This window comes from Chionomys nivalis, chromosome 21 (assembly GCF_950005125.1).
Source record: "Chionomys nivalis chromosome 21, mChiNiv1.1, whole genome shotgun sequence".
Classification (NCBI taxonomy): domain Eukaryota; kingdom Metazoa; phylum Chordata; class Mammalia; order Rodentia; family Cricetidae; genus Chionomys; species Chionomys nivalis.
Genome location: NC_080106.1, coordinates 21,792,512 through 21,812,455, shown reverse-complemented (window position 1 = coordinate 21,812,455; position 19,944 = coordinate 21,792,512). Strand labels below are relative to the sequence as shown.

The following is a 19,944-nucleotide window of genomic DNA, read 5'->3' as shown; positions in this document are numbered from 1 at the left end:
AGGGAGAGGAGGTCCCCAGGCTTCCCCACGCCTTCCACACACACTCACACACAGACCCAAACACACACTTGGTTTATTGTCTCTGGACACTAGCTGCCTACACCCTGTGTAAGGGCTGGGTCCTGTGGGATAAAATAAATAGGTACTTTTTTTTGTTGTTGTTTTTAATTTTACATTTTCTGCCTTGACTTTCCTGGATGATGGCCTATAAACCATAAAATGAAATGAACCTTTTCCTCCCAAAGTTATTTTTCGTTACGGTGTTTTATCACAGCAGTAGAAACCCTAACTAAGATAGGAACTTATATGAGGTAGGAACCCCAAGTCTTCATACTTTAAAACACCACATCTTTCCTTAGGCCTTTATCTTGAAAACCCCAGAAAAAGGAATCATGTTCATCCCTCCTGAACATACCAAGAGCTTTTGCCAATGCCTTGGGGAGAAGGACTCTTGCCTCTATACCGCCTACCTTACTCTTTGCCTGCTTTCTTTAAGGGTCTGCTTCCTTTATTTATTTATTTTGGTTTTTCGAGACAGGGTTTCTCTGTGTAATAGCCCTAGCTGTCCTGGAACTAGCTCAGGTAGGCCTCGAACTCACAGAGATCTGCCTGCCTCTGCCTCCAAGTGCTGGGCTTAAATGCATGCACCACCACTGCACCATTTAGGATCTGCCTCCTTTCTAATCCTCAAGGATTTACACTTTAACAGTCATTGGAAAGCTGGGAGACACTGACCCTGTTGTTCCCCAAAAGAACCCAGTGACAGATGCCAAGTGAAGTCTAAGGCGAGTCTGAACAGCAGTTGCTGGCACTACTCTTGCCTGCAAGCTAGTGTTTGCCACCTGATACCTTGATGGGATCTAAGCACAGGTAAGAGTCTGCCAAACCCAGGATGTGATTGAGCTGGTGTGGAAGCTGGTATGACCCAGGGTCAACCTCCCCTTCTTTTCTCCAGTAGCTCTGGGACATTGCAAAACAGAAAACTGACCACTATAGATCCTTCATTGTGGTGAGCACACAGCCAACCCTGCTGTTTTTGCTATGATCTCGTGTATCCCCACTCCCTGGTCCCCACTTTGTTACCTATATTTGACTCAGGCTTAAACTGGCTTCCAGGTGGGCATGATTCTGACAGTTTCCTGAAACTCAACTAAGTATACAGCTCCTGGAGAAACCACGGCCTGTCCGTTCTCTACTGGTCAGGGTGTAAAGTCTCTGATGTAGTCAGGTGATTGGGAGGAGGACATGGCGAGAAGAGAAACCTTTTACAGTCCCTCGGGCTTTAGGCAGGAGTGTAAGAACTACTGGGAGGAAGGGGGTGGGCTGTTAAACAGGAAGCAGAAGCCTAGGGAATCATGTTTGGGGAGGATCAGGTAAGATTCTAAAACCAGCATTGATTTATTTTCAGAAATGTCATACACCTCACGTTCATTCAGCTAGCAAAGTGCAGTTACTGGTGCTTCTGGGGGACAAAGGCCTCTCCCTGTTCATCAACAAGGTGACACACTGTTGAGGGCTTTATCCCTGGATGCAAGACGGCACCCAAAACGTAACTGTCTACTAGATCAGCTCGTGATCAGGTTCCTTCCTCACACTGGTCTAACCTAGATCTTGCCTTAGCGATGCTGCTTGTGGTGGCTAGTGTTGGTTGTCAACTGGACTGCATTTGGAATGAACTAAAACCCCCGTGAGGACACACCTGTGAGGGATTTCTGTTTAGTTTGAAGTGAGAAGATCTACTTCTAACTGGATCTTTGCGGTAGGAAGACACACCTTTAATCCAGATCTAATCTGGACCGAGCCTTCTGCTGGAAGCCTACATAAGGACTTGGAGGAGGGCTTGCTCTTTGCCTGCTTGCTCTCACATTGCTAGCAGATCCACTCTCTGGCCTTAGAGCCCGTTTCTTCAGGATTCCAGGGTATACTGAAGATCGGCTGAGACATCCAGCCTTGTGGACTGAACGACTGTTAGATTCTTGGACTTTGCATCCATAGCTAATCACCGTTTGACTAACTGGACTACAGCCTGTAAGTCATTCTAATAAATCATATATATATATATATGTATATATACACATATATATTTGTGTGTATATGCATACACACATATTTATACATATATACACACATATATGTATATATATATATAGAGAGAGAGATTCATTCTATAAATTCTGTTACTCTAGAGAACCCTGACTAAAATGCTGCTCTTCCTTCAACCTCAACGGCCTCAGGCAAGGGAGGGGATTTGAGCAGGCCCAGGCAGTGTGGAAGGAATCTGGTCCAGTTCCCCTGACACTTGCTTCCTTGCTGAGTCATGTAAACTTTTCTGCAAAATGAGACTAACATCAGTTTGACTGCCAGGCTCAGAGAATGTTCTTGTCAAGGTTTAGTTCCTTCTTGTCTACAGTCATTCCCCTGACCTAGGCCTTCAAGAACTGGTGAGAAGGAGCTGGTGGCTGGGTTTGTTGAAGGACATCAGCTGTGGAATTTGTGATTTGGGCGAAGATTGAAGTCATGGCTGGTCCTGAAAGTGATGCCCAGTTCCAGTTCACTGGTATTAAAAAATATTTCAACTCTTATACTCTCACAGGTAGAATGGATTGTGTTCTGGGCACATACGGAGGCACTGCTTTGTTGGTCCTATACTTCAAGTTAAGACCTAAAAAAACTCCAGCTGTGAAAGCATCATAACTGGGTCTTTCGATGTCTGACCTCATCTGTTAAGTTCCATGCCTGAAGAAGCTGATGTCAACTCATCATGTGATACTCAATTTGTACAATAAATTATGAACCTGGAAAAAAAAAAAAAACTGGTGAGAAGCCAGGCGGTGGTGGCACATACCTTTAATCCTAGCACTGGGGAGGCAGAGGCAGATGAATCTCAGTGAGTTCCAGACCATCCTGGTCTACAAAGTTAGTGCTAGGACAGGCTCCAAAGCTACACAGAGAAAGCATGTCTCGAAAAATAAAAACAAAGCAAAACAAACAAACAAACAAACAAACTGTTGAGAAAAGCTGGCTGAATCCACCATCTCCAAAGAATGAAATTCTTTAATTAAAATACTTGAGAGGTAGAGGCAGGCAGATCGCTGTGAATTCAAGGCTAACTTGGTCTACAAAGTGAGTTCTAGGACAGCCAGAGCTACACAGAAAAAGCCTGTTTCAAAAAAGAAAAGAAAAGAAACAAAAAAAAGAATGAGGGGCTGGAGAGATGGCTCAGAGGTTAAGAGCACTGGTTGCTCTTCCAGAGGTCCTGAGTTCAATTCCCAGCAACCACATGGTGGCTCACAACCATCTGTAATGAGATCTGGTGCCCTCTTCTGGCCTGCAGAGATACATGCTGATAGAACACTGCATACATAATAAATAAATATTTAAAAAAAAAAAGAATGAAGCTAGGCATGAGATGCAGTCTTCACCCTTTGCAGAAATGCAGGCTATATAACAAAATGTGTGGGCACGGGACCACAGACAAAGCAGTGATGGGTCTGGGGAGGCTGCAATGGGGGAGCTTAACTGTATTTGGAACCTCCCTGATGGGCCACAGCCCCTTTGAGCACATTTCTTTTCTTTTTTTTTTTTTTTTGTTTTGTTTTGTTTTTCGAGACAGGGTTTCTCTGTGGTTTTGGAGCCTGTCCTGGAACTAGCTCTTGTAGACCAGGCTGGTCTCGAACTCACAGAGATCCGCCTGCCTCTGCCTCCCAAGTGCTGGGATTAAAGGCGTGCGCCACCACCGCCCGGCCACATTTCTTTTCTAGATTGCTCCAGAAGCATGCTAGGCTGTGGCCTAAGGGAGGAAGGCATTTGTGGGTTAGCATCTGCTCTGCTGTGAGGTCTTTTCTGATTCCTAATGTTATAGCTGGGCCTGACTCTGAGGACAGGTCTGCTCTACTGGGTTCTAGGGGAGCCTGGCAAAGATGTCAGAGCAAATGCCCTTGAATTCTACTTTTAAAAGGGCTATTAATAGCAAGGGTGGCATGTGTTGTCCTTGGGTGGCATTAAAGGAGTTTGGGGAGTTCAGTCTTGGGATCCAGACTGCAGATGGAAGCAACACATAGAAGACAAGGGGAGCTAGTGATATGGGGGTGTGGGAGGTTGTAGAAAAAAGAAGTAAAAGACTTCCTCCACACATAAAATGGGCTTAAGGCTTCGAGATTTTTGTAGCCCATGTAGTTCCAGAAAGCAGCCAACTTGTCATCTGCCCTGAAGCACAGAGGTCACACAAACACAATCTGAATTATCTCCCACCCCAAAGTTTTCAAAAACAGATTACACAAAAAGCAGTCCATGGGCCTGGCTTCACCAGGCCCTCCGCCTCCCTACTCAACAGCTGCAAAAGCTGATTCTCAGGCCTTGCATGATGGGCTCTTCTCCTGTACCCCTTGGATACTGAGCTGCTTGAGGTTTAGTAACATCAACCTCTCAGACCAATAAAGCTCCACTCTTGCCATTTTGAAGTAGAACTGAGTCTTTATCCCTTCTTTTTTAAAAATTTATTTATTTATTTATTTATTTATTTATTTATTTATTTATTTATTTATTATGCAGTGTTCTGCCTGCATGTATCTCTGCAGGCCAGAAGAGGGCACCAGATCTTATTATAGATGGTTGTGAGTCACCATGTGGTTGCTGGGAATTGAACTCAGGACCTTTGGAAGAGCAGGCAGCACTGAGCCATCTCTCCAATGCTCTGATGAGGGTCTCTGTCTCTATCTCCATCTGTTGCCGGATGAAGATTCTATGGTGATATTCGAGATAATCATCAGTGTGACAGTGGGGCAAGGACAGTTCAGGCAGCCTCTCCTCTGCTGACCAAGGACCTAGCTTGGGGACAACCCCGTGGACATCTGGGATCCCCCCTAGAGCCAAGTCTCTTGCCAGCCCTAAAATGGCTCCCAGGTATCTTCTCCTATATCCTGCTCCTATATTTGCCCTTCCTCCATCTCCACTCTCCCACTCCGGCAAACTCTTGCCAGTCTTTCCCTTCTCCTTTCCTTCTCCCCCTCATCCCTTCTCCCAACCTCACTCCCACCCCTACCCCCACCCCCATGCTCCCAACTTTTGTCTGGCAATCTTGTTTGCTTCCAATTTCCAGGCGGATCTATGAAGCAAGGGTTCTTAAAGCTGAGTCACATTAAAGTCTAGAATGAGCCAGGCAGTGGTGGCGCACACCTTTAATCCCAGCACTCAGGAGGCAGAGGCAGGTGGATCTGAGTTCGAGGCCAGTCTGGTTTACAGAGCAATTTCTAGGACAGGTTCCAAAGCTACACTGAGAAACCCTGTCTCAAAAGACAAAAACAAAACAAACAAACAAACAAACAAAAAACCTCCAAAATCTGGGGCAGCTGAGAGCAGTGTTTGCTCTACTCCCGTGAGGACCTGAGTCTGATCTTCACCCCCTTATAAAGTCAGGCACAATGGCTTCTGTTTAGAATCCTAGAGCTCACTGGTCAGCTAACCTAGCCTAATTGATGAACCCTGCATTCCAGTAAAAGACTGTTTCAAAAAACAAGTTATACAGCTTGACTCCTAAGAAAAGACACCTGATGTTGATTTCTGGCTTTGACATACAGGCGCACACACAAACACACTGGAAGCTGAACCCAGTCCTGGGAGTATACGATTTCTTAGAGTCTGTACAAGGTTAGACTGGTATCCTCCCAATTTCTTAGGCTTTTGGTGCTGGTGTGGGCACCACACTTGGAGGAGACTTACATGCTTAGACATACAGAAACAGGTGCTCTTGATAACCTACCCTCTCTGGGGAGAATAACATATGTTATAGGCATTAGGTTCTCTCCTTTCTCTCTCTCGCTCTTCAAGTTTTTTTTGTAGCCTGCACTGTTCTCGAACTCAGAAATCTGCCCAACTTTGCCTCCCTAGGGCTGGAATTAGAGGCCTGTGTCACCCGGCCCAGTAACCTCCTTTCTCTTTATTGAAGCAGTAAGAGGCTCCACCCTCAATGAAGGTTAAGGGAGCTTTGAGTGCTTTTTGTCCGTCCTAGGGAATGGGTCTCAGCCTCAGCTTGGGTTGCTTAAGAAAAATCCTGGGACTTCTTCAACTGTTACTTGGTTTCACAAAGAATCCCATTTTTATCCGGAAAGCAGGATGCTGAAGGTGTATGCTATTGGGGTTGGGACCACTGGGCTCCTGTTGTGAACAACTCTGCCTCGACCTCCCCCCACCCCTCAGTATCTTTGGGGAAAGTACTTCATCACTGATTCTAAGAGGCTGCTTTATATTTAGGCACGGCATTGCTTTATGAACCTTTAATTAAAAAAAAAAAGAAAAAAAAATGCTCTGTAGCTCCCAGGTCTCAAATCCTGCACACAGAACATGCCAAATATTCCTGAGAACATCAGGCTGGTTCCCGACCAGTAAAATCACATCCACAGCTAGGCGATTCTCTGTCACACTTGCCCTGGAGAGGTTGGTGCTGGGGACTGAGTCCAGGGAGTCTGGTCATGTAGTGAGACACAGTCTAAAAAACAAAACCAAGGCTGGGCGTGGTGGCACTCAACAGGGAGAGGTAAGTGGATCTTTGTGAGTTCAAGACTAGCCCAGTTAACATAGTGAGTTTCAGGCCATACATTGTGAGATCCTACCTTAAAAAAAACTCAGCTGGGCGGTCGTGGCACACACTTTTAATCACAGCGCGTGGGAGGCAAAGGCAGGCGGATCTCAGTGAGTTCAAGGCCAGCTTGGTCTACCAAGCAGTTCCAGAACAGCCAGGACTGTTATACGGAGAAACCCTGTCTCAGAAAACCAGAAAGAAATAAAAGAAAAAAATCAGTCCCAGAGTGTTTATGTTCAATTCCAGCAGCCACATGTTGGCTCACAACCATCTAAAATGAGATCTGGTGCCCTCTTCTGGCCTGAAGGAATACATGTAGGCAAAACACTGTATACATAATAAGTATAAGGATCTACTTTCTAAGCCGGGCGATGGTGGCGCACGCCTTTAATCCCAGCACTCGGGAGGCAGAGGCAGGTGGATCTCTGTGAGTTCGAAACCAGCCTGGTCTACAGAGCTAGTTCCAGGACAGGCTCCAAAGCCACAGAGAAACCCTGTCTCGAAAAACCAAAAAAAAAAAAAAAAAAAAAAAAAAAAATCTACTTTCTATAAAAAGGGGGGCAAAGGTGTCTTCTGACCCCCTTATGTGCACTATGGCAAACATATACACTGCTTTCCAACCAACACAAGAAAGTAAATAAATATAATAAAATATTATTTTAGATATTTTTATTTTCTGTGTATGAGCATTTTGCCTAAATGTATGTCTGTGTAACATTTGTTTTTTTGTTGTTGTTTTTTGTTTTTTTGTTTTTTTTTGTTTTTCGAGACAGGGTTTCTCTGTGGTTTTGGAGCCTGTCCTGGAACTAGCTCTTGTAGACCAGGCTGGTCTCGAACTCACAGAGATCCGCCTGCCTCTGCCTCCTGAGTGCTGGGATTAAAGGCGTGCGCCACCACCGCCCGGCTCTGTGTAACATTTGTATTAGATTCTTTGGAACTGGAGTTACAGATGGTGATAGGTACTGGAGATGGAACCTACGTTCTCTGCAAGACAAGTGTTCTTAACTGCTGAGCCATCTCTCCAGCCCTAATAAAACATTTAGCTGGGCGGTGGTAGTGCACACCTTTAATCCCAGCACTTGGGAGGCAGAGGCAGGCGGATCTCTGTGAGTTCGAGACCAGCCTAGTCTACAAGAGCTAGTTCCAGGACAAGCTCCAAAACCACAGAGAAACCCTGTCTCAAAAAACCAAACCAAACCAAACCAAAACAAAAATTTGAAAAAGAAGACCAAAGACCTAGAATGCCTGCACCAGGGAGGCAGAGGCAGGAGGATGAGGTCAGCCATGGTGGCTCACAGCCATCTGTAATGGGGTCTGGTGTCTTCTTCTGGCCTGCAGGCATACATTCAGATAGAATATTGTATACTTAATAAATAAATAAATATTTTTAAAAGAAAGTTTAGCTGGGCACAATGGTGTAGCTCTAATCTCGGTACTTGGGAAGTAGAGGCAGGAGGATCAGGAGTTCAAGACAGTAGTGGTTACATGAGACCTGGCAGTTGATGGCTACTGGAGAGAGAAGAATTTTTTTCTTCAGGGGTGTCACATGCATTCAGGCAGCACTAATTGGAATCTGGGTTATTTTAAAAAATGTTTTGAGGGGGACTTGTTAGGGAATATCCAGTGGGGTTCCCCGGGGACTAAGAGGATGGATATGATCAAACATGCTGCATATATGTATGACGTTCTAAAAGAAGAAATTAAAACTCTATTAAAAACCAAAAGGTTTATTTCACTCACAGTTTTAAAGGCTGAAGAGGCTATGTGGCGAATCGCGACCTGGCGAGAGCCCAGTGACAGATGGCAGCAGTGCAGGCTGGGCCACAGGATCAACGTTGCAGTAGGCAGTAGAGAGCTGGGCGGAGCCAGCTTGCCCCTTCTATAAGAACCCTACGACAAGAATTTCCAGGGTCTCAGAAGATAGGCCTCTCAGCACTGCCCTCTGGGGGCTCAAATTTAATCACAAGAATCTGGGTTGGGGAAGTACACAAATTATACTCAAACCCTATCATAAGGAAAGCAGGACACATTAGAAAGGCAGAAGATTCTGATTGTAAGAAACATTGAATCAAAAATTGAATTGAGGCTGGGCATGATGGCAAACACCTTTTATCACAGCTTCTGGGAGGTAGAGAGGCAGGCAGATCTCTGTGAATTCAAGGCTAACCAGAGGTATACAGTGAGACCCTGTCTCAAAAAATAAAATAAAGCTGGATGGTGGTGGCTCACGCCTTTAATCCCAGCACTTGGGATGCTAAGACAGGTGGATCTCTGTGAGTTCAAGGCCAGACTGGTCTACAGAGCTAGTTAGTTCCAAAACAGGCTCCATAACTTCTGAGAAACCCTGTCTCAAAAAACCAAAATAAAATAAAATAGAGCCAGATATGGTGGTACATGCCTTTAATTCTAGTGGTCAGGAGGCAGAGGCAGGAGGTCTGAAGTCAACCTGGTCTACAGAGTGAGTTCCAGGTCAACCAGGGCTACATGAAGACCCTGTCACCAAATAAATATAAATAAATTGAGTTAAACCAAAGATTGCTTATTTGAAAAATCAATATACATAAGGGCTGGGGAGATAACTCAGTGGTTACCTTGCTGTTCAAGTATGAGGACCAGAGTTTAGATGTAGAACCCATGCATGTAAGTGCTGGGTTCCCATGACAACCCACCTGTAACTTCAGTGCTTGGAAGGCAGAGACCTGGGATCCACAGAGCACACAGGCTAGCTAAACTAGCATGTGGGTGAGCTCTGGGTTCAGTCGAGACTCTGCCTCAGTGAATGAGGTGGGGAGTGATCAAGGAAGAGTCTAGCTTTGGGCCTCCATGGGCACGTGCACACCTGCACACACAAACAGGAGACTTATCACTCTCCCTTTCTCATAGATGATAGATAGAGATATATGCATACATAGAGAGCTACGACAAGAAACTCGGGCTCTTCAGGGCAGCACTGGCAGGCAAAGGGGATTGGAGTGGGAGATGGTCTGAACAGGTGTTAATTTCCTCCCTGGACTCCTCCTGTGCAGCTGTGGTAGGCAGGTCGTCTGGGCCCATGCACACTCACAGAAGTTGTACAATGGGGTGATGGCTACAGATGTTTGCTGATGACTCACTAGCTGAACCTTGGAGGACTGCGGGCTTCCCAGTCCCAGGTGAAAGATAAAAAGTCAACTATTTATTGGGCTGGGCCTCTGGGAAGGAACCAGGTTTGAGGCAGAGAAGGTATCAAGCAATGTTAGGCAGACTGAGGGGTAAACAGTGTGTCAGTTATGAATTCGAGGAACTTAAACTGGCCCACACTCAACTCCCACTCGAGTTTCATGACCAAAGAAAGGTCTCCTCCCCTAGGAAGCCTTCCCTGAAGTGGGTGCCCAAACTGGCCCAACAAGCCGTTGGACATTCTTGAGTCAAAGTACTTAGTGTACTGAAGTTTGTTTGTTTTGAGACAGGATCTCTCTAGGTAGTTACTACTGTCTGAGAACTCTTTATGTAGACCGGGCTATCCTGGAACTCACAGAGATCTACCTGCCTCTGCCTCCCGAGTGCTGGGATTAAAGGCATGCGCCACCACCGCCCGGCAAGAGAGAAGATAAAGTCCTGAAGTGGGGCACCAAACTTCCAGATTAGCTTCCTAATAGATCTCAATGCCAGGCCTTCTCAGGGACTGTCTACACTATTCTCAGCAGAGAACAAAGGGCTGCTCCTTGCAGCAAGGGTGAGTTCAGGGACTACTCCCCGAAAGCCCTAATGGGGGTGGAGGGCTTTCCCTAGCTCCTCATGCCCCAACCTGGGCAGGAGAACATAGACTCTGAGCTCTGAGGACTGTCCTGAGTCACCTGCAGAAGAACACAATGCCAGTGTGACCGCAGATACCAGTGTCCGTCTGCTTGCTATAGGCCCATTCTCTGCAGAACACCTCCTTCCCTTGAAGCTGGCACCCAAACACTAATTGATGGGTGCTCTATATGAAGGCTGCCAGAGGGCGGTTTGCTGGTTTACCCCTGGGGGTTGGATTCCTCAGGCAACCACCTGATCACAAGAGTCCAGATGAGCCGGGCTATATATCCTGATAGATATATTCTTTCATCTTTTCTCATTGCCTTGGGCACTGGGGTCTCCAAGGTGATTCAACCTGTATTCCTTTCCAAATGGGCATGTGAATGAATTTTTTTTTTTTAAAGTCCACCACGGGGCTAGAGAGTTGTCTCAGAGGTGAAGAACATTTCATGCTTTTGCAGAGGACCCAGACTCAGTTTCTATCACTACATGATGGTTCACAGCTGTCTGTAATTCCAGGTCCAGGGGATCCAAAAACCCTCTTCTGACCTTCTTGGGCACCAGGCATGCATGTGGTGGACATATATACATGCAGGCAAAAACAATAACAACAACAAAACAACATTAAAACCCCACCAAGCATGGTGGCGAATGCCTTTAATCCCAGTCCTTAAGAGGTAGAGGCAGGTGGATTTCTGTGAGTTGGGCCTGCTTGGTCTTACATAGAAAGACCCTGTCTCAAAAACAAAACAAAGGGTCCCGTGGGTCCTGCTACATCCACCAATGGGCAGCCCTCACCATGTTCTCAGGCTGATGAGACCAGGCGTGGGCAGAGACCCGCCAATTCAGGGCGGAAGGGAGCTGCTATTAACACTAATGAAGCAGACGGGTTGAAAGCTTTTTACTCAAAGCTGTGTGCCCACCCTGGGAACAGTGTGTTCTGTTCCCTTGGTTTACAGGAGCCTTAGGTGGAAGGAGCTTGGGGACAGGAACAAGGGTGGGGTCTTAAAGGAGAGAAAGAGGAGGTAGAGCCAGAAGGTGTGATTTTAGCTGGGAGAGCTTTTTTGACCTGTCTTCCAAAGAAACCTTGGGTCTAGGTTTTTACTCCACTCCTGCCTGGTGACACTCACTGGCCCTTTGGTGTCCTTGACCAAAGTTCCTGGAACAAAGGAAACAACATGCCATAAAGAGGCTAAGCAAGCATCTGTGGGGCCAGAAATTAAATTAAGATCACAGGGCCGCCTGCCTCATTATTGCTAATGGCTCTAGCCTGACCCATGCCTAGGTTCTGCTCTTAGGGAAATTTTGGGGTCTGGACACCCTATTTTGTTCCCAAAATTTAATTGGTTCCTGGAGGCTTATGTCAAATTAGATAGGTACTTCTCTCAATGGTTCAGGCTTTATTAGACTCTGCCATATAAGCGCCAGGCACAAGTGGCCAGGAACTCTCTGCACAAGGATCAGCAAGCAAAGGTAAGTGCAAAAGCTAGGCAGAAATTCTGACTTTCCGGGAGGGTCTCTCTCAGCATTTGTAGGGTATTCTAAAGATGAGGAGAAACTGAATGGGGGGTTTTTCCTGCCGAGCCAGGCCATGCTGACGGTAATGCTGCTGAGCTGTGTTATGCTGCTGGCACTGCCTCCCACGCTGGGGATCCAGATGGGCTTGGCACCCCTGGAAGGCATCAGAAGGCCTGGCCAGGCCCTGTTCCCAGAGTTCCCAGGTGAGTATGGTCAGGTTGGGGATGGGTGGGACTAGGGCAATCTGCCTGTATGGGCTAAACCCTTGTTCCCAAATCCCAATCCCAACCCTGCGAGGTGGGTGCTTGGTGCATGGTGGGCGTGCCCCTCACATCCTCTGCCCCAGGTCTAAGTCTGAATGGCCCAAAGAGGACAACTGCAGACCGAACAGAAGAGGCTCTGCTGCGGAAGGCAGAAGCTTTGGCGGAGGTAACGCCTCAGGGAAAGGGATAAAGTGGCAGGTAGGGATCATCAGATAGCACCCTCTCTCCCCACTTCCGGACCATCCAAGCTGGGCCGACCATCCCTGCCCCACACGCCACTGCCATCCTACTGGGATCGGGGTGGGAGATGTTTCCTGAATCTGCGGTCAGACGTTCTTGTCCCCCTATGAATGCAGGTGCTAGATCCACAGAATCGCGAGTCTCGTTCTCCGCGTCGCTGTGTAAGGCTGCACGAGTCCTGCCTGGGACAGCAAGTTCCTTGCTGCGACCCGTGCGCCACGTGCTACTGCCGCTTCTTCAATGCCTTTTGCTACTGTCGCAAACTGGGTACTGCCACGAATCTCTGCAGCCGCACCTAGCCAACGGATGCTGGGCAAAGGCAGGGACGCGAATAAAGGATAGGACCAATCCTAAAGCTGTGGTTATTTTGCATGTGGTTATCGATGGGTTGCTGGGTTCCCCGAAGGGTAGGGGGCGTCGTTATGCCGGAACTACACACAATATAACCTCGGGGTCTAGGATACTTCATCTTCTGAGCCACGTAGACGGGCGATTTTTTAAGGCACCAGACCTCTGTAGAGATAGCGGGAGGTCATACGCCAGCCCCAGAGACTCTAGCGCGACAAATGCAGGGAAAGCGGGCGCAGGTCAGCTTACGGGATGTAAAGTCTAGCTAGTGGCTAAACATTGGTTTCAAAACCTTCTCTGGACCTTCGTTTCCGTCTGGTAGGAGGCAGCCTCGGCAGCGTAAAAAACAGCACACATGCTCACCTTTACCTGGTTGGCCCCGACCGAGCCAGACAGAAGCGCCTAACTCGGGAAAACTAAATTGAGGGCCCCTGCTCGAATCCTGCGGGTTTTAGCGCCACCACGCGGTCGACTTACAGCATCGTCGTTGCTTTGCTCTCTGCTAGGCGTCCAAGGCCTAGCCTTGCTGTAGTGCGCAGGCGCCCTGGGGACGGCGAGACGCTCACCCCTGAGCTACGCTTGCGCGCCAGGCTACCCGGAAGCTGGATACATTTAAGAGCCCGCCTGCTGTGGTCACGTGAGACGCTTTGCGTCACCTGACGCACTTGACAGCCCTCTGCGGGCGCCGAGTCAGCTGATCTCGGAGTCGAGTTGCTTGCGGGCTGATCAGGGCTCTCTGGTCCTGCCGCCCCCGCCGTCCCCGCCGCAACCATGTCGTTCTTCCCGGAGCTTTATTTCAACGTGGACAATGGCTATTTGGAGGGATTAGTGCGCGGCCTGAAGGCCGGGGTGCTCAGCCAGGCGGACTACCTCAACCTGGTGCAGTGCGAGACTCTCGAGGGTGAGCCGCGGGTCTGGGCTGACTGAGGGGCCTTGAAAGGCCGGAATGGAGGCCGCCCTGAGCCGGGAAGCCGGTAACGGAGGGTCTTGAAGGGCGTGCGAGGCTTCTGGGAATCCGCGAGCGGATGGCGGGCATGTCAGAAGGGAGTCTACCTGTAGTTGCGACTCGGCGCGGGGGCCCAGACATAAACAAGACTTTTAAAACCGCAGTGGTTTGTCTCTGCTTGGGTTACCTCTAACCTCGTTGAGCTAGCCCTGTAATTTAAAGGACGAGCCCCTGAGGATTGACTAGCCGGCGCGTAGTGTCCGCCTTCAAGCCTCTTCACCCTGGCCCAACCCTAGGCCTGTCGGGTGGCAGTGCATGGGGAAGTTAGGAGGAAAAGCCTCTCCCCTCCCCCAAGGTCTTTGGAATCATTGTGTTTCGGTGTTGGTCTGAGGGTTGAGCCTTCCTGGGGAATTGCTAAGCCAGTTTGGTGGGAGGTTCCTCCCAACTAGGAACCGCTGGCCGTCCAGATGGAGTGTTTGGGAAAGCAGGAGGTAGCCCTGTAAATCTGAAGTTCGTGCACAAGTGTCTGGCCCTGACTCCCACCCACCCCCCAGCGAGAGGCCATGCCTGTTGAGACAACAGTTTCTTACACAAGAGTGACAAACTCAATTCTCCTTTCATAACACTGGATCTAGAGCAGCGGTTCTCAACAGGTGGGTCGCGGACCCCCCCCCCTTGGGATAGGCCACAGGTTGCCTAAGACCATTGGGAAACACAAATATTTACGTCATGATTCATAACAGTAGCAAAATTACTGTTCTAAAGTAGCAACGAAAATAATTTTATATTTGGGGGTCACCACAACATATGGCACTGTATTATATGATCATATGGTCGCAGGTATTAGGAAGGTAGGGAACCAGTACTCTAAAGGAAGATGACGTTCAGGCCCATCGTAGCAAATGTCCTACGTTAGAGCTGTTCCTAATTCCAGACCCTCCAACGTGGTGGTAGTGAACGGTGGGGATGTGACTTCCTGCCTCTTCGTCCTAAATGATTCCTTTGAAGAAAAGTACTTCTAGCTGGAGGAGGAGGCTTGGTGTTTCACCCTGATAAGAACCTTCTGGTCAAAAACTTCTCGAGGTAAATTGAACTCATCCAAATATTGTTTATCTTGAAAACTAGACCTGTCAAGTGAAAAATAGTGTTACAGTAATAGGATACTTACTGACATTAGAGTCAGCAGTGCGCGTTATGGTTTTCATGTTAACCTGCAAGGAGGGTTGTTCACCTTCATTAGATGAGTGAAATGGGGAGGAGAGGATATGTCAAGATGCTGGGTTGTGGGAACCAGCCATGAACCCTAGTTTGACTCCACTGTTGGAAGAGGAGAAATAGAGAGGTCGCCTGGGGCACAGCCTAACACCTACTTGGCACTTAACATAAGTTCTATGGATTGACTAGAACTGGAGGAAGATTCTTTGTTTTCCCTGTTACAAAGATGTTTAACTTTTTCTTTGAGGAAGATCCTTGATTGGGTAAATGCAAAGGTGAACGTTATTGCCCTGTTTTGGCTTCTCTTCTGTCTTTCCTTACTCCAACTGCTGCCTGCTCCCCTGTGCAGTTTCTGGGAGCCTGTGTTCCTGTCTTTCCAGCAGACCCATCATCAGTAATAAACACATTAGGGCATTCTTCCTGCTGAACTGTTTAGCAATGGTCCCCTTGTGGAATATAATCCAAACTTTCAGGGTGGCATTTAGAGACCCTTACTCTTTCACACATACCCTTTTTTTTTTTTTTTTCTTTTCGAGACAGGGTTTCTCTATAGCTTTGGAGCCTGTCCTGGAACTAGCTCTTGTAGACCAGGCTGGCCTCGAACTCACAGAGATCCGCCTGCCTCTGCCTCCCAAGTGCTGGGATTAAAGGTGTGTGCCACCACTGCCCGGTTTACCCTTTTCCTTTACACACAGTATACACAGAGGTGATCGGACTTCAGAGTCAACCTGCCAAGTGCTGAATTCCTGTAGACAAATGGTTTAACATGTCTGGACATAAACTCTTCATTTGGCATATGAGCAGCATCTGTCTCAAAGGCTGTGAGATGGATGGTCACAGTGCTACTTTGTGTAAAACACAGCCCAACCCCAAGAACCCAGTAAGGGCAAAGTCCGAATTCAGTGTTAGCTTATATTGTCTTGTTACTTGCCTTGTTGTTCTCTCTGCTTCCTTCTTCCCCCACAAACACTGCCCCACTACCACCTTCCTTTTTTCCAGTATTATGATTTAAGCCCTGTAGATACTTGGAAAGTAGTTTAACCATCGAACTGTAGCCCCCAGCCCTCTTTTTGTTGTTGTTTTGTTTTGGACACAGGGTAGCCTTGGCTGTCCTGGAACTTACTCTCTAGAACAAACTGGCTTCAAACTCAGAGATCCGCCTTGCCTCTTCCTCCTGAGTACTGGGATTAAAGACATGAGCAGCCACCACCGCCTGGCTTTCTGCCATCTTTTTTACTTTTATTTTGAGACAGTCTCTAACTTACACTGGCTGGCTTGTACTCTATAACCTAAGCTGGCTTTGATATTGTGATCTTCCCCTCCCTTTTAGCCTCCTAAATAGCTGTAATTGATTTTATATTTTTGTGGGTTTTTATTTTTTGTTTTTTTCAAGACAGGGTTTCTCTGTGGCTTTGGAGCCTATCTTGGAACTCGCTCTATAGACCAGGCTGGCTTCAAAGATCCACCTGTCATCTCTGCCTACCCCTGAGTGGTAGGATTAAAGGCAGATGCCACCACCATCTGGCATGTGTTTATTTTTTAAAGTTATGTATGTGTGGACATGTGGATGTGAGTTTGGGTACCTACCATTGGAGGCCACAGAAGGAGCTGTGTTCCCTGGAGCTGGAGTCAATGCTGGGAATTGAATGGAAGAGCAGCCGTGCTTTTAACTGCTGCACTGTATCTTCAGCCCCTTATTAGTTAGTTAGTTTGTTTTTTGGGACAGGGTCTCACTCTGTAGCCCAGGCTGACTTAGAATTTACCATATAGCATAGGCTCGACAGGAATTAGCAGTAATCCTCCCAAGTGCTGGTTTACAGGTGTGAGGTACCATAGGCGGCTGCCAACTTCATCACTGAAACTCTGGCCATGGTTGACTAGAATGTCGTCTCCTCCATTCAGTCGTTATTCCGGTGGTATTTGTCAAGGATACTTTTCCAGAAATTTTTTGTCTTAGGTTTGGTATCCTAGGAACTTTGTATATTGGAGAGGCACAGGACTTTTAAGGGCAGAACATGATCAGAAGCAGAAAAGAGGGCCAGTGAGCTAGTTCAGCAGGTAAAGGCACTTGCTGCCAAGCTAGGTGACCTGAGTTCCCACAGTTGTCTTCCGACCTCTACAGAGTGGTACTTTTTTTGTTTTGTTTTGAGACAGAGTTTCTTTGTGTAACCCTGGCTATTCCAGAGCTCACTATGTAGATCAGGCTGGCCTCTTAACTCAGAGATCTCTCTGCCTCTTCCTCTGAAGTGCTGGGATTAAAGGTTTGCGCCACCACACCCGGCTCCCCAGTAAGAGCTTTAGGTATGGTCTAGCGTGATTTTAAAAAGAATGTTTCAGGTGTTGGGCAGTTTCCAGAAGGCAGAGGCAGGACTAAGGGTGTTTGTTTGCTTTGCAAGACAGGTGCAATGGTGGTTCCATAATCCCACACTCAAGAAGGTTGGAGAATCATGAGTTCAAGACAGGCTTGAGATCCTGACTCAAACAGAACAGAACAGGAAATATATGACAAGTATTGTACCCACTCCAGCAGCGTATCTGCTCCATTGACTTCCCCCTCTGATAGAACTGTCTCTTTAAGATGTCCAGTGCCCATTTATTCCATATTGTACGTTGTATCTGTCTCTTCAGGAGTATGAAAAAGAATCATCCCTGCTGGGTGGAGGTACACCTTTAATCCCAGAATCCAGAAGTTAGAGGAAGGCTGGCAGAGCTCAGTATTCAAGGCCAGCCTGGTCTACAGAGTGATTTCTAAGACAGCCAGGGCTACACAGAGAAACCCTGTCTCAAAACAAACAAACAAACAAACAAACAAAAAACCACAAAACAAGAAAGCAAAATGGTGATTGTATTAGATTGTATTTTTTTATCAAGCAGGTTTGAGGACTTGTGTTCGGTTCTGTGGAACCCAGATAAAGCCAGGCATGTTAGTGTATGTATAATCTCAATGCTCCTATGAGGAGATGAGAAGCAGAGACAAGAGAATCTCCAGGAGTTTGCAGGCTGCCTAGCCTGTTGAACTTAGTAACTAGCAATAAGACTTTCTGACTCAAAACCAGTGGAACATGAGGACTGACACAAGGTTGTCCACTGACTCCTGTGGGCATGCTATAGCAAGTGTGTAACTGTACTCACACACACACACAATCTGAGAATGTAAATGAGGAAGGAATTTTAGCTCATGACTTTAGAAGCTTCAGTACATGTTCAGCAGGCTGCACTGTCTCTAGACTGTGGTGAGGATGAGCATTAAGGACAGGGAGAACTAGTGCTGCTTATCTCATGGTGGTCAGGAAGCAAAGGAAGTCAAAGGAAGAGGCCCATGACCAAGTACAGCTTTCAAAGCTCTGTCCTCATTGACTTATTTCTTTCCATTAGTCCCTACTTCCTAACACCTCCAAAGTAGCTCTACTAGCTAGAGATCAGCTCATCAGTACACGAGCCTGCGAGGGGACATTTCATATTCACACAGTAACTGATGCTCTGCTTCTCTTTTCTTCCGCAATTGCTTGCATAAATAGTTCTATGTCTGGGATTGATCCATGTGTCTGTCTGTCTGTCTGTCTATCTATCTACCTATCTATCTTTGAGACAGGATCTCTCTGCGTAGCCCTGGCTTTCCTGGAACTCTCTTTGTAGACTGGCCTCAAACTCACAGAGATTTATTTGCCTTTTCCTCCTGAGTGCTGGAATTAAAGACATGCACCACTATACCCACCAGTGGGAGCTTTTAATGATCAGTTATTTGGTTACTTTGAAATACAGTCTATATAGGAGACACTAGGATTATTGAGTCCCACATGCACTAGCTTTTAAAATAATGAATTCTTGGCCTGGGGATATAACTAAATTGATTGTGGTTACCTAGCATGTACAAGACCCTGCTTTGAGTCCCAAGACCACAAAAAACATGATATTATGGCATATATCTGTAATCCCAGTCCTCCAGAGGTGAAGTCAGGAAAATCAGAAGTTCTAGATCACCCTTGGTTACATAGTGAGTTCAAGTCCAGCCTAGGATCCATGAGACCGTTTCTCAGAAATGAATGGATGGATGGATGAAATGAGTCCTTAAGCATTATTCACAGATGACAAATGTGGTTTGTTTGTCATAACACTACTGAAGGCCTTAGAAGATAGCTCAGCTGGTAAAAGTGCTTGCCACGTGTACTGGCTAGTTTTATTTGCTTATTTGATTGTTTATTTATTTGGTTTTTCAAGACAAGTTTTTACTGTAGCATTGGAGCCTGTCCTGGAACTAGCTCTGTAGACCAGGCTGGCCTCGAACTCACAGAGATCCATCTGCCTGTCTCTCCCTCCCAAGTGCGTGCGCCACCACACTGCCCAGATGTACTGGCTAGTTTTTTTTTTTTTTTTAAATTTTTCAAGACAGGGTTTCTCTGTGGCTTTAGAGCCTGTCCTGGAACTAGTTCTTGTAGACCAATCTGGCCTCAAACTCACAGAGATCCGCCTGCCTCTGCCTCCCGAGTGCTGGGATTAAAGGCATGCGCCACTACTGCCCGGCTTTTTTGTCAACAAGCTAAAGTCATCAGAAAGGAGGAAGTCTCATTGAAAAAATGCCTTCATAATATATTGCAGGCAACAAGCTTGTTGTAGGGCATTTTCTTAATTAGTGATTGATGTGGGAGGGTCCAGTCCATTGAGGGTGGAGCCACCCCTGGGCTGGTGGTCCCAGGTTCTATAAGAAAGCAGACCAGAGGGAGCAAGTTAGTAATCAACACCCCCTTATGGCTTCTGTGTCAGCTCTGCCTCCAGGTTCCTACTCTGCTTAGTTCCTGTCCTGACTCCTTTGATGATAAATAGTTAAGTGGATGTGTAGCCAGATCAGCCCTTTTCTCCACAAGTTACTCTGGTCATGGTGTTTTATTGCAGCAATAGGAACCCTAAGACACCACACAAACATGAGTACCTGAGTTCAGCTCCCCAGCATCCATATAAAAATAAGATTCCCAATGAACCTTTGTAACCCCAGTGCATGGAGGAGACAAGTAGACCCTGATGCTTGTTGGTCAACCAGTCTAGCCAATTGGCGAGCTCCAAGT

The 19,944-nt window shown here is 47.0% G+C and overlaps 3 protein-coding genes across 3 annotated transcripts in view; all 3 read left to right on the top strand.

The window, feature by feature from the left end:
* Positions 1-12,674, top strand: part of Agrp (agouti related neuropeptide) — a 65,883-nt gene extending 53,209 nt beyond the window's left edge. The window contains exons 3-5 of the mRNA XM_057753319.1: positions 11,943-12,075; positions 12,219-12,301; positions 12,492-12,674. Of these exons, the coding sequence (XP_057609302.1) occupies positions 11,946-12,075; positions 12,219-12,301; positions 12,492-12,674 (396 nt within the window). The 5' untranslated portion in view covers positions 11,943-11,945. The remainder of the gene's footprint in view (positions 1-11,942; positions 12,076-12,218; positions 12,302-12,491) is intronic.
* LOC130863363 (ATP synthase membrane subunit K, mitochondrial-like) lies at positions 2,458-2,799 on the top strand. The gene has a single exon (XM_057753320.1). The coding sequence runs from the start codon at positions 2,518-2,520 to the stop codon at positions 2,692-2,694; it is 177 nt and encodes a 58-aa protein (XP_057609303.1). The 5' UTR covers positions 2,458-2,517; the 3' UTR covers positions 2,695-2,799.
* Positions 12,675-13,384: 710 nt separating the features above from the next.
* Positions 13,385-19,944, top strand: part of Atp6v0d1 (ATPase H+ transporting V0 subunit d1) — a 45,045-nt gene continuing 38,485 nt past the window's right edge. Inside the window, exon 1 of the mRNA XM_057753733.1 lies at positions 13,385-13,624. Coding sequence (XP_057609716.1) covers positions 13,495-13,624 — 130 coding nt within the window. The 5' untranslated portion in view covers positions 13,385-13,494. The remainder of the gene's footprint in view (positions 13,625-19,944) is intronic.

Coding starts and splice junctions, on each gene's coding strand:
- LOC130863363 (XM_057753320.1), top strand. CDS start 2,518: ATGGCTGGTCCTGAAAGTGATGCCCAGTTCCAGTTCACTGGTATTAAA.